Source organism: Anabas testudineus, chromosome 2 (genome assembly GCF_900324465.2).
Source record: "Anabas testudineus chromosome 2, fAnaTes1.2, whole genome shotgun sequence".
Lineage (NCBI taxonomy): Eukaryota > Metazoa > Chordata > Actinopteri > Anabantiformes > Anabantidae > Anabas > Anabas testudineus.
Genome location: NC_046611.1, coordinates 553,210 through 566,769, shown reverse-complemented (window position 1 = coordinate 566,769; position 13,560 = coordinate 553,210). Strand labels below are relative to the sequence as shown.

The following is a 13,560-nucleotide window of genomic DNA, read 5'->3' as shown; positions in this document are numbered from 1 at the left end:
TTCAACGCATTTTATCCTCTTCACTCACAGAGCTATGTAACGTCTGTTAGCTGAAAACATGAACCAGCATAGACACAGATGAAAAATATGTGAATCTGATCAGTAAAACCAGGTCCTCAGATTGATTTCTTTGTTTTGGAGAATCCAGTTTTAAACACTTGGCCCTGAAGTAAACCTGCAGCGTGCTCCTATGAATGAAACAACAATAAAACGTAATAAACTTAATTATAATAATAACCCTATGTTCTTCTTACTCAGAGATACGATGGAGAAAAAAAGATAAGAGCAGGGTTTTAAACAAGTTGTGGTAAGTCAGATGTGCTATGAAGTCCAGTCCAGCAGCTGGCAGTGTTCAATCATACAGAGGAACGTTCAGAAATGTGCAAGGACAGAAACTCACCTGAGACAGTGAGTCTGACTTGGTACTTGACGTCCACATGCAAGATGTCACAGTCATAGACGCCACTGTCGGACAGCTGCAGGTTCCTCATGATGATGGAGAAGTTTCCTTTATGGTACTCATCAGGGAAGCTTTCCACTCGGCCTTTGAACCTCTGGTTCGCGGACAAAACATCTGGAACATTTTGGTTTATGTCCAGCACGTTGTTGTCGTCTTTGTCCCTCCAGAAAGCACTGACTTTGCCTGGCAGAGGATCCTGTCCTCTGTAGACACAGGGCAGCAGCACGCTGTCTCCAGTAAAACCTCTGACTGGCACCTGGCAGCTCGCTGAGAATAAAGACAGATGTTTCAGAACTGAGATACTTGGAAACTAACTGAAGAAGTCTGATGCAGACTGAACAATAACAAGTTATGTGCTGCAGAACCCTGAGACGTTCACAAAGCCAAACACAGTGTCAGGCTTGTTGTGCTTTGATGATTTTCGATACTGAATTATTCATAGATTGTTTCCTCCATTACCAGATTAATACTTTGTTGGGAACATGTCAAAACATCAGAAATGATCAGTCGTGTGCCTTCTGTGTTCCACGTGAAGGTAAAACACCAGGATCTCTCTCAGAAGTCACACTGATAAAGTTACAGAGTGAAGCTTCTTCCCTCGTTAAAGATCTCTGGCTGAACACAGATTGTCCCGTCTCAAGCTAGCAGCAGGTTAGAGGCGTATTTTGTACAATTCACAAGTTGTGGACAACTTTCAGAAACTGAACAGCCCTTTTAAGTATATTAAAGAATATCAAATAGACTTTTGTCAATAATACAAATCTAAATACAACATTAAAAAAGTTGTATTGAGCCAAAACTCAGTGCAAGACAGTCTGCTTCCATAACTACTCAGAACCTTTTACATCAGTGTTCTTGATTACAGAACTTAAACTCAAATAAAGATGTTTGTCATACTCTTCTAGAATAAATTCAACACAAGTGACAAATCCTAAATAACCTACATACAGTATTCACAGCAAATATACAGTAAGTCAAGACACCTGGGCCAGACCAAATTCATAAACTAATCACAAAGAAAAACAAAACATCAAATCCTCATATTTAAGAAGCTGAAGAGAGAGAACAGATTCTTTTTATAGGAAAATGACTTAAATGATGAAAAAGACTGACGTTTTGACCGTTTGAAGGTTTGACTTAACAAAACCTCACATCGTAAAAGCTCTTTACGTATTTGCAAAAATATCCATCTGTAAATCAAGTTGATAGGCACTGTAGAGTACCTTTAAATGGAAATATTAAAACAACTCTTTATGTCAACTTTAAACTTGATTAAATGTACTTTCCAATGAGAATATTGATGCAGAAGCAGCAGATGTAAAGTAAAAACTCCAGCTGTGTTGAGGAAAACTGTATCACCACAGAGGTTTATGGTTCTAAACTTCAAACTATAGTTTCCAGTCACTCTGAAAAGCTGGAACCAACTGAGTCGTGCTTTGGCAACTAAGGTAAAAACAGAATCTGTCCAACGACAGTTGGTCTCTGCTCGTCCTCCTCTGCACAGAAAACAACCACGTGCAGCTCCTACTTCTCCTCAGATCAGACTTCTCTGTTCACAGTTACAGGATTTGACATTTTATCCCCAGCTTCAGATAAAAAGTTGAACAAAATACATATTTTAATGCATTTCTCTGATGAACGACTGAACATTTTACACAGCGTACATGTTGTGTTCTGTCTGAGGAGCTGAATAAATATATATTATTATAATATACTGTCTCAGTGCAGTGGTGTGATTATTGGCTCAGTTGCTCTGTGACTTTAAGAGTTTAAGTTATTACACAAGAGGCACAAGCTGAGGCTTGAATGTGAAAAACAGACTTCCTGTTCAACAATATGCTGTGGAACAGATAATAATAATTAGTTGCCAGTCTCCACCCTCTGAAAGACAAATGTCTGCACTAAAAAAGGTCTTATCGGTCAAGGCCAAGTCATAAAAATGCTGTTCTGAAGCTTAACTGTAGTATTCGAGCTGCGTCTTTTGCTTCTGCATGACTTGGCTCTCCTACACGTCTTATCTGTGATCTCAGGTTACTCCAGGTTGAAAAAGCAGCTGAGTATTAGATTTAGCTCCTATAGTGGCCTCACATGTGAAGGGACACTGTGTTGGAGTATGGTGTGTTGAATTAGACTACAGCAGGCTGCCACAGAGCAGGAGTTTAACCGGAAACACTAGAAATACAGAAATGAATTGATTCTGTTCACATAGAACAGTCACTAAATGGACCCTGAGGTGACTGAAGCGTTTTGAGTTTTTTGTCTGTCACCTAAGATTAAATAATAATAATCTGACATTTGGACAAACTTACCTGTAGTTAAAGAGACGAGCATCAAAATGAAGCTCAGGTCACGTCTGTGAAGGAAAAAAAAACAAGTTATTAAATGATTCAACACATGACGCACGTCCTTAAACAGTGACTTTGTGAACAGAACTTGATGTCCTCTTTAAACTGTGACTCACAAACATTGATAAAATAAAACATTTTTACTGTAAAAACCAGGAGATCCACTAATATTTAACATATAAAGACACAGACAGTTTTTAGTTGTACTGAAAAAGCAAATTCAGCTAGTTTGTCACGTCAAGCAGGAATTACACAGGAGGTTCAGCTAAAAATAAAGGTATAAAAAAAAGGAAATTCCACTAATAGAAATATTAGAGAAATAGGGAAGTATCTGTGCTGTGGGTCTGTGTCTCATGTTTTATCATTACTCAACACCAGCTGCTCTGACAGTCTAACAGTATGGTTCAGTTAATTCACTTTATGTTAATTAAAGCATCACATCACTGTGGTGCCTTTTAAACAGGTTCCTGTTTTCCCATGTGACCTTTGACTGCATCTTTCTACTGACGGTGACCTAAAGGAAGGTGAAGGTTCATTAACATTCAGTGTTAGCAGCCATCTGTTTAAAGAATGTAGAACTTCACATTTTAGGACAGTTTACGTTTTAAACATCACGTTAACTTCATGCGAGGCTAATTTGGAGGCCTTACAGCCAATATCTGGACCCTGGTGAACTCGGATGAAGCTCACTAACATAGATTCAACATTGAAAACACAAAACTTTTGTGTTTTTAACTAGTTGTTCACTAGAACATGGCTAACTGGGTTAGCTACAGCCGCTAGCATGTTGCTAACTACGCCACTCCGCTTGTTTCCACTTCGGCCTCATTTGTTCACTTTTTTACCAACTAACCTCCTGATATCGGACATGTCGTTTCTTTAAACCTTTCAGGTGTCTTCTGAGGTCATAAATTTTATTTTAATTGGCGTTTCTCCAGCTAATTCCAACACTAAAATCTAAACCTGGGGCTAACGTCGAAAGCGGAAGCGGTGAGAGGAACATCCTGTTCCAGTGTCAAATCATTTCCGTGCGAATAAAAACCGATCTAAAACTAATTAGACCAGTTTTTTTATCATTATAAGTTATGTTTATGGTTTGAAGTGTGATTTTATGCGTCAGTAGTTGTACTTTTCCCTATTGTTTAAACTCGCCCAGTGATTTAGGCGATTCTGTCCGAGTTCAAATCTGCAGATGTGGTTTTATCTCCATCAGTTTATATTGTCACTGTTTTAAAATCACCTTTCCGTCTGTAACGTAGTGTACGAGGATCCCGCTGCTCGGTGTTACGGCAAAATCTGTGTCCCGTCTCATCGGGTGCCGGGCCGGCAGGCCGCTGAGCAGTCTCCAGGGAAACAGGAGGCGAACTGATCCGGACCAGATCCTCATGAGGCATCGTTAGGACCAACTTTTAACACAAGTTATCATGAAAATATAGGTCATTTTACAAAAAAGTCAAATGACAGAAAGACGTGTAACACCTGACTGAATCACAAAGGCCCTGAGTTCTACAGGAGTAAGTCACCAAGATCTGACTTTATTTAAAGTTGAAAACTCCCAAAACCCAGATGGACAGTTCAGACCAGGAGCTGAAATCCAAACCGGGCCCTCTGCAGCACCCCCGCTTGTTTTCCAGCTGTCCCTGCCCCCTGCTGATTACCTGGATCAGGTGGAAGATACCATTCACCCGATCTTCCACCCGATCTTCCCTCCACCCTAACCTTGGGTTAGGGTGGAGGGAAGATCGGGTGGAAGATCGGGTGGACCCGAGTCAAGGTGGCAGCAGGTCACATAGCTTCTCCAAATCTTGGAAACTCCCCTGATCCCCTCATCAGCCAGGGTAAATAGTTGTTCCATGGCTACGGTTCAGCAGTTAGTTCCGGCATAGGATTTCCCTCAAATTTCCTTGACATGTTCCTTCTACTGTCCAAAATATACAAATCCTCTCCTGTCGAACACATCCTGGGCCCCTCCCTCTGGACAGGTTAGTGTGTGCCAGTAATCTTTCTTGAGTGTCTGATGCAACGATCTGTAGACTTCTCCCCATGTGAAACAGGAAGTGAAGGTCATTTGAAAGCACTTTAAAAATTCACTTCTATTTCACTCACTCACACTAAGAAGTGACACAACTCACTGGAGTAACAAGGCTGTGAAGTTACTAAATCAAACTGAAGTTACACTAAATCTAAACCAGTTCCCACAGCACAGGAACAGTGTGTGAGATCAGTTAGAGCTGGCCTTGAACCCAGTCTGAAGCACAGTAATAAAAACACTAAACTATGATACAGATCCAAAAAGCCTCTGCCTCCTCAGTTCATAGCAGAGGAGCTGGAAACGGTCCAAAGTTGTCGTCCCAGCTCTCACAACAATCGTGACGGTCGGATGGTCCACTTTATCCGCGTCACTAACAAGCACAGTTTCTTGCTGCAAAGATGAATTCACTCATTAATAAAACCTAAACCTACAGCAGTGTTTTCAAACACTGTCCACATGAACGTTAAGACAGGTTTTACTGACTGCTGTTAGCTAAGTCCATTAACTTACTGTGTCTCATACACTTATGTACATACTTAACGTCTTCATGTCTGACTTACTAGTAAAATGTTCACCACTCCTCCCTCAGCTCGCTGCAGCATGTTGAACCCTGGGCACGGCCCTGGAGACACAGACCGTCAGACCTCTGGGTCCATTCAGCAGCTTGTGATCACATCACATGGTCTTTATCAGCAGGTGGGAGCTGCTGCAGATGTTCAGATTCTATTCTTCCTGGACAGAAGAGATTAAATGTAAAATTCACGATCCACAGGTTGTCACAGACAGTTTCCAAGATCAAGACTAAACTCTGAAAGAGAGTTAAACTCAATCCGTCTGGTCACAGATCCTGACTTGTACAGACACACAGGAGGAGACATTCAGGAAACACATGGACACGCTGCGTTAACTGGTTCTATCTTAACTGGTTCTATCTTCTGTTAACTGGTTCTATCTTAAATAGTTCTATCCTCTGTTAACTGGTTCTATCTTAAAAGGTTCTATCTTCTGTTAACTGGTTCTATCTTAAAAGGTTCTATCTTCTGTTAACTGGTTCTATCTTAACTGGTTCTATCTTCTGTTAACTGGTTCTATCTTAAAAGGTTCTATCTTCTGTTAACTGGTTCTATCTTAAATAGTTCTATCTTCTGTTAACTGGTTCTATCTTAACTGGTTCTATCTTCTGTTAACTGGTTCTATCTTAAAAGGTTCTATCTTCTGTTAACTGGTTCTATCTTAAATAGTTCTATCTTCTGTTAACTGGTTCTATCTTAAATAGTTCTATCTTCTGTTAACTGGTTCTATCTTAACTGGTTCTATCTTCTGTTAACTGGTTCTATCTTAAATAGTTCTATCCTCTGTTAACTGGTTCTATCTTAAAAGGTTCTATCTTCTGTTAACTGGTTCTATCTTAAATAGTTCTATCTTCTGTTAACTGGTTCTATCTTAAATAGTTCTATCCTCTGTTAACTGGTTCTATCTTAAAAGGTTCTATCTTCTGTTAACTGGTTCTATCTTAAATAGTTCTATCTTCTGTTAACTGGTTCTATCTTAAAAGGTTCTATCTTCTGTTAACTGGTTCTATCTTAACTGGTTCTATCTTCTGTTAACTGGTTCTATCTTAAAAGGTTCTATCTTCTGTTAACTGGTTCTATCTTAAATAGTTCTATCCTATGTTAACTGGTTCTATCTTAAAAGGTTCTATCTTCTGTTAACTGGTTCTATCTTAAAAGGTTCTATCTTCTGTTAACTGGTTCTATCTTAAATAGTTCTATCTTCTGTTAACTGGTTCTATCTTAAAAGGTTCTATCTTCTGTTAACTGGTTCTATCTTAAAAGGTTCTATCTTCTGTTAACTGGTTCTATCTTAAAAGGTTCTATCTTCTGTTAACTGGTTCTATCTTAAATAGTTCTATCCTCTGTTAACTGGTTCTATCTTAAAAGGTTCTATCTTCTGTTAACTGGTTCTATCTTAAAAGGTTCTATCTTCTGTTAACTGGTTCTATCTTAAATAGTTCTATCCTCTGTTAACTGGTTCTATCTTAACTGGTTCTATCCTCTGTTAACTGGTTCTATCTTAAATGGTTCTATTCTCTGTGAACTGGTTCTATCTTAACTGGTTCTATCCCTCGTTAACTGGTTCTATCTTAACTGGTTCTATCCTCTGTTAACTGGTTCTATCTTAACTGGTTCTATTCTCTGTGAACTGGTTCTATCTTAACTGGTTCTATTCTCTGTGAACTGGTTCTATCTTAACTGGTTCTATCTTCTGTTAACTGGTTCTATCTTAACAGGTTCTATCTTCTGTTAACTGGGTCTATCTTAACTGGTTCTATCGTCTGTTAACTGGTTCTATCTTAACTGGTTCTATTCTCTGTGAACTGGTTCTATCTTAACTGGTTCTATCTTCTGTTAACTGGTTCTATCTTAACTGGTTCTATTCTCTGTGAACTGGTTCTATCTTAACTGGTTCTATCCTCTGTTAACTGGTTCTATCTTAACAGGTTCTATCCTCTGTTAACTGGTTCTATCTTAACTGGTTCTATTCTCTGTGAACTGGTTCTATCTTAACTGGTTCTATCTTAACTGGTTCCATCCTCCGTTACCTGGTTCTAGCTCCACCGTGACCGTTCGGGCTCCGAACCTGTGTCCTCTTCCGTTCTCCCATGTTTTCCGAACTTCACACCAAGCAGCTGAGGTCTACGTCTGACCTTAGACCAGCAGAGGAAAACCACCAGCACAGACCGGTTCGGGACCAATAAAAACTGTCCTGATGACGCGGTGACCCGGGTCTTACCTGGCTGTAGAGGGTTCACCTGGAGCTCTGTGACATGTGACTAATAAGGCTGCTGCTGCTGCTAAGTGAAGACAGAACCTCAGCTTTGACAGCTTCCTGGTTTTCAGTAAGTTTAGTGAGTTTAGTAATCACAGATTTAAAGAGCTGCCAGGTTCAAGTCATCCACAGTTTGACTTTCTGCACAAAGAACGATTCTCTGCCAGAGAGAGTCACGGTTCGGTTTCTCTGACCTGTACAACAAGGGAAACGTGTCCATCATCCTCAAGATCGTCAGCAGCACTGAGCCATGTTCCTGTGTCTCTGTTTCCTAGAACACTGACACCTGCTGGGCTGGGCTGACTTTGCTTTGCTTTTTGAAAAACCTCCTGATTCTGAAACTTACATTTCCTTCATGACACAGGGGGTTCACCGATTCTGGTGGAAGTGAATGTTTCCTCTCAGAGTGGAAAAAACTACTTTGCACCTTACTTAACTTATATATCACGAATGGTCGATGCAGTTTTAAGATGTACATCTAGTTCTTTTTCTCCACTGTGAGACTGTGTGTCAGCAGGCTTTTATCTCATTGCTGAGTTACTACGAAGTGCAGCCGTAAGTGATGCTGTGCTGTCTTTGAGCAAGTGACTTTAACTAAAGTCAAAGTGAAAAAGAAACAGAGCAAAGAGCCTCTGAACAAAATGTTCTGGGGACTCGATTTCTTATTTTATGTTACAGTAAAGATGAAAAAACAACCAAAAACCCATCAAGGCACATAATAAGACACAATGACCAATGAAACACAAAGGGATTTGTGATGATTGATTCTCATGATTTGCAGCTCAAACAGCAGGGATCTTGTCTCGTAACGAGCTGTTTCAAGATGTTTTGTGCCTCAGAAAAGTAAAGAAATGTCCTTTGTGTGACATGGGAAGTGTGGAGGACACGTCACTGTGAATCTGTTTGCAGAGAAAGATTTTTCCTCCACGATGTTTGAAACAATAACCAGCATTTCTGAGTTTGTCTCCTCACTTTCACATTTGCAATGTTCTGTACATAAGGTGAACAAAAAGGTGAAAAATGTCTATGTGACAATGAGAGAGAAAGACAGATAATTTAAGCCAAACACACAAAGTCTATAGTTAAACATCTTTAACCCAACCTCTTCTTTTTTGATGCTAACTTCTAATTAAAGCTACAACTGATTGAAACTGGTTATTTTTTCATCAGTCCCACAGTAACATCACGTTACTGTAACAGTTGAAATCTGGAACCTGCTGTTTTCAGGATTTCAGTGAATCACATATTTGATGGAGCCTCTGAAGGATCCAAGTGAGATTTTTTAATGATTTATTTGTATTAACTTGCAATAACGTTTGTATTGTATCACGGTACTTATATGTGTACAATACTTGCTATAGTACTGTGTGTAAAATAGATAATACAAGTACAGAGTGTTTTACTTGAAGTTTATCGTTCTGTGGTTTGAAGGTTTTTGTTTTTGGATAAACTGTAAAGTTCTTTAACAAAGTTACGTTTTATTTTGTCATTTATCCACGAAGTTTCCTTTTCTGCACATTGAAACTGTGAATGGCCTGAAATCTGAACATGTCCAAATATCTGTGATTATTCTTCCTAAATTAAAAACTAACAAGTGGGATTTGGATGAAACCAGCCGTTCTGTTTTGTTGAAGAGGAGAAGCTTTAAATAAAAAGATGGAGATCAAACATCTGATGTTGAAGAACTTTGTGTCTTAACATGTAACTATTTTCACACAGATCATCACTTCCTGTTTTAAGTTTCAGTACAATCCCCTTGTGAAACAGGAAGTGATGATCACTTTTCTCTGTGTGAGGGTCGAAGCAGCTTCAGATCAGACCTGTTCTAGACTCTCTCTAGTTCCTGATACTGAACCAGATCATGGATCTGCTTTGGATGATCCTGTCCGTGTTTCTGGTCTGTGCAGAGACCGAGAAGGTGACGGAGGTCAGAGTGGAGCTGGGTCAGAACATCACTTTAAACTGTTCAGTGAATACTACAAACACCTACTGGTACCTGGAGATAAACCACAGTCAGGTTAAAGGATTCATTAGTCGCAGCTACACTGGAGATCCTGCTGATTCCCAGTACTATGTTTATACTTTGAACACCAAGTACTCAGCCTTTGGAAACAGTCTCACCATCACAAACATCACAGCAGAGGCCTGCAGACTGTACTACTGTGGCAGGAAGATAAACAACAGCATTCAGTTTGTGGACACCATCCACCTGGTCTCAGGTAAGGACCACAGGATTTAACAAATATTTCTTGTACTTTAAAGGTGGAACCTGAAACCTCAGAGTTGAATACACTGTCAGTGTTAGTTTAACATGTTTAAAGTAGTAAAAAAAGGAATTTTCTAGTACTTCTTATGCACACATTACAAATGGTAGCATGTTAGATGCAGATAAATGATTAAATGAATAAATGATCACGTTTCTTCTTCCAGATGTTCCTACCACTAACATCTGTGACACAAAGCTGCACACATTTGCCTTGTCACCTATAGATTTTCCATCATGATTACCATCCTAATCTTAGTGATAGTCGGTGAGTCTGCTATTTGCTTTTAACCTTTGTGGATCAATGTATTATAATATAAATACCAGATGCTGCTGCATGAACACTTCAGCTCATTAAAGTACAACATGCTGCAGGAAGTCACGACATGTATAAACATGTTAAAAACCTCAAAGAAAATGTTCCTACTGTTGTAATGTAGGAAACTGCAGCTTCTGTTTCTGTTAATTTCTCCTCTGAGTCTCATTTGTATCATTGGTTTATTTATGTGTTGTTTTTAAATATAGAACAGTCAGTGAGAGGAGTTTCATTATTTCTACAGAAGCTCAAAACATATGATCATTACATCAATGTGAAGTGACTCATCTGAAGTTCTGCTGCCAGGTTCAGTTTCTGTGTCACTGTGTTTGAAGAAGAAGCAGAAGAAGAAGAGTAACGAGCAGGTGAACGACCTTTCACCTTTCACCTGGGAGAACCAGGTGCTGTTGACCTACTGCTGCTGCTTCTAGGTGCTGCTGCTACAAACTACTAACTCCATGTTTTGTTTTAAACTACCAGACACAGACCAACAAGCAGGAAGAGCTGAGTTAGATATAAGTAAACAGACCAGTTCACAGTCCAGAATCCAGCCAAGAATCCAGGACACAACAGACAAGAGCCCAAGAAAACCACAGAGTAAAACACTGGATCCTGCAGTAGTGAAGCTGAACAAGCTGTCAGGTGTTTACAGTCCAGCAGGTGATCAGCTGTGAACACATGGGAGTACAGAGTCAGGTGATCAGGAACAGAGAGAAAGTCCAACTGACCAGAAAACAGGACGATGACAATACTTAGTTACTGCTGGTACTGCTGTAAATTACTTGTAGTAACTTTGTTACTTCTACTGCCTCTGCTATTTACTGCTATTGTCACTATCTTCTTCTTCTCTTTCGGCTTTTCCCATCAGGGGTCACCACAGCGAATCATCCTTCTCCACCTAACTCTATCATGGGCATCTTCTACCCTAACACTAGCCAACCTCATGTCCTCTGTTAAGACATCCATATATCTCCTCTTTGGTCGTCCTCTTGCCCTCCTGCCTGGCAGCTCCATCTCCAACATCCTTCTACCAATATACTCACTATCCCTCCTCTGAACATGTCCGAACCATCTCAGTCTGACCTCTCTGACTTTGTCGCTAACACAGGCAACGTGAGCCGTCCCTCTGATGTACTCGTTCCTTATTCTGTCTAACCTGGTCACTCCTAAGGAGAACCTCAACATCTTCATCTCTGCTACCTCCATCTCAGCCTCTTGTCTCTGTCTCACTGCTACCGTCTCTAACCCATAGAGCAGAGCTGGTCTCACCACTGTCTTGTACACCTTTCCTTTGAGTCTTGCTGACACTCTTTTGTCACACAACACTCCTGACACTTTCCTCCACCCGCTCCAACCTGCCTGCACTCGCCTCTTCACCTCTTTTCCACACTCTCCATCACACTGAACTGTTGACTCTAAGTACTTAAACTCCTGTACCTTCTTCACCTCAGCCCCCTGTAACCTAACGCTTCTACCTTGATCCCTCTTGTTCAGACACATGTATTCTGTCTTACTACGACTGACCTTCATGCCTCTTCTTTCCAGAGCAAACCTCCACCTCTCCAGCTGTTCCTCTACCTGCTCTCTACTCTCACTGCAAATCACAATGTCATCCGCAAACATCATTGTCCAGGGAGATTCCTGTCTGACCTCATCTGTCAGCCTGTCCATCAGCATAGCAAACAAGAAGGGACTCAAAGCTGATCCTTGGTGTAGTCCCACCTCCACCTTGAACTCCTCTGTCTGACCTACAGCACATCTCACCACCGTCATACTTCTCTCATACATGTCCTGAACTACTCTGACGTACTTCTCTGCCACTCCCGACGACCTCATACAGTACCACAGCTCCTCCCTCGGCACCCTGTCATACGCCTTCTCTAAATCTACAAAGACACAGTGAAGCTCCTTCTGACCATCTCTGTACTTTTCCATTAACATTCTCAAAGCAAAAACAGCATCAGTGGTGCTCTTACGGGGCATGAAACCATACTGCTGCTCACAAATCTCCACCTTCTTCCTAAGCCTGGCTTCCACTACTCTTTCCCACAGCTTCATTGTGTGGCTCATCAACTTTATTCCTCTATAGTTGCTGCAGTTCTGCGTGTCACCCTTGTTCTTAAAGATCGGAACCAGAACACTTCTCCTCCATTCCTCAGGCATCTTCTCACTCTCTAGAATCCTATTGAACAAACTGGTTAGAAACTCCACTGCTGTCTCTCCTAAGCACTTCCACACCTCCACAGGTACGTCATCAGGACCAACACCCTTCCTACTCTTCATCCTTTTCAGAGCCTTCCTAACCTCATCCTTTCCAATCTCTTCTATTTCCTGCTCCACAACATCAACATCTTCCTCTCTTCTTTCCCTGTCATTTTCCTCATTCATCAGATCCTCAAAATACTCCTTCCATCTTTTCTGCACACTCTCCTGGGTTGTTAGCACCTTTCCATCTCTGTCCTTAATCACCCTTACCTGTTGCACATCCTTCCCATCTCTATCTCTCTGTCTGGCTAGCCTGTACAAGTCCTTCTCTCCTTCCTTTGTGTCTAAACTGTCATACAGCTCATCGTAAGCTTTCTGTTTGGCCTTTGCCACCTCCCTCTTCACTCTACGCTGCGCTTCCTTGTACTCCTGTCTACTTTCCTCAGTCCTTTCTACATCCCACTTCCTTCTAGCCAACCTCTTCCTCTGGACGCATTCCTGTACTTCCTCATTCCACCACCAAGTGTCTTTACCTTCTTTCCTCTTTCCAGATGACACACCTAGCACCTTCCTACCTGTTTCCCTGATAACTTCTGCTGTAGTTTCCCAGTCATCTGGAAGCTCATCCTGACCACCCAGAACCTGTCTCAACTTCTGCCTGAATTCCTCACAAGTTTCTTCATTCTTTAACTTCCACCACTTGGTCTTCTTTTCTGTCTTCCCTCTCTTCTTCTTCCTGACCTCCAGAGTCATCTTACACACCACCATGCGGTGCTGTCTGGCTACACTCTCTCCTACCACCACTTTGCAGTCACTAACCTCTCTCAAATGACCTCGTCTACATAGGATGTAGTCCACCTGCGTACTCCTACCTCCACTTCTGTATGTCACTCTATGTTCCTCTCGCTTCTGGAAGTAAGTGTTGACTACAGCCATTTCCATCCTCTTAGCAAAGTCCACCACCATCTGTCCTTCCAGATTCCTTTCCTTCACACCAAACCTGCCCATCACCTCCTCATCACCTCTGTTGCCCTCACCAACATGCCCATTGAAGTCTGCTCCAACAACAACTCTCTCTCCTCTGGGGATACTCTCTATGACCTCATCAAA

At 41.1% G+C, this 13,560-nt stretch overlaps 1 protein-coding gene and 1 gene segment (V, D, J or C); one reads left to right on the top strand and one right to left on the bottom strand.

Moving 5' to 3' along the window:
- The window catches only part of LOC113164913, a 35,212-nt gene that overhangs the window by 11,307 nt on the left and 10,345 nt on the right, over window positions 1–13,560 (top strand).
- Window positions 330–4,461, bottom strand: LOC113164918 (CD276 antigen homolog). 2 transcript variants are annotated; one of them, XM_026364460.1, is made up of 3 exons: window positions 4,046–4,461; window positions 2,770–2,813; window positions 330–727 (listed from the first exon to the last, which is right to left on the bottom strand). In XM_026364460.1, exons 2-3 carry the CDS (start codon window positions 2,789–2,791, stop codon window positions 357–359), a joined length of 393 nt encoding a protein of 130 aa, XP_026220245.1. In that variant the 5' UTR covers window positions 2,792–2,813; window positions 4,046–4,461; the 3' UTR covers window positions 330–356. The 2 variants fall into 2 exon arrangements, with proteins under 2 accessions (XP_026220245.1, XP_026220244.1); XM_026364459.1 differs by lacking the exon at window positions 4,046–4,461 and adding an exon at window positions 3,659–3,822.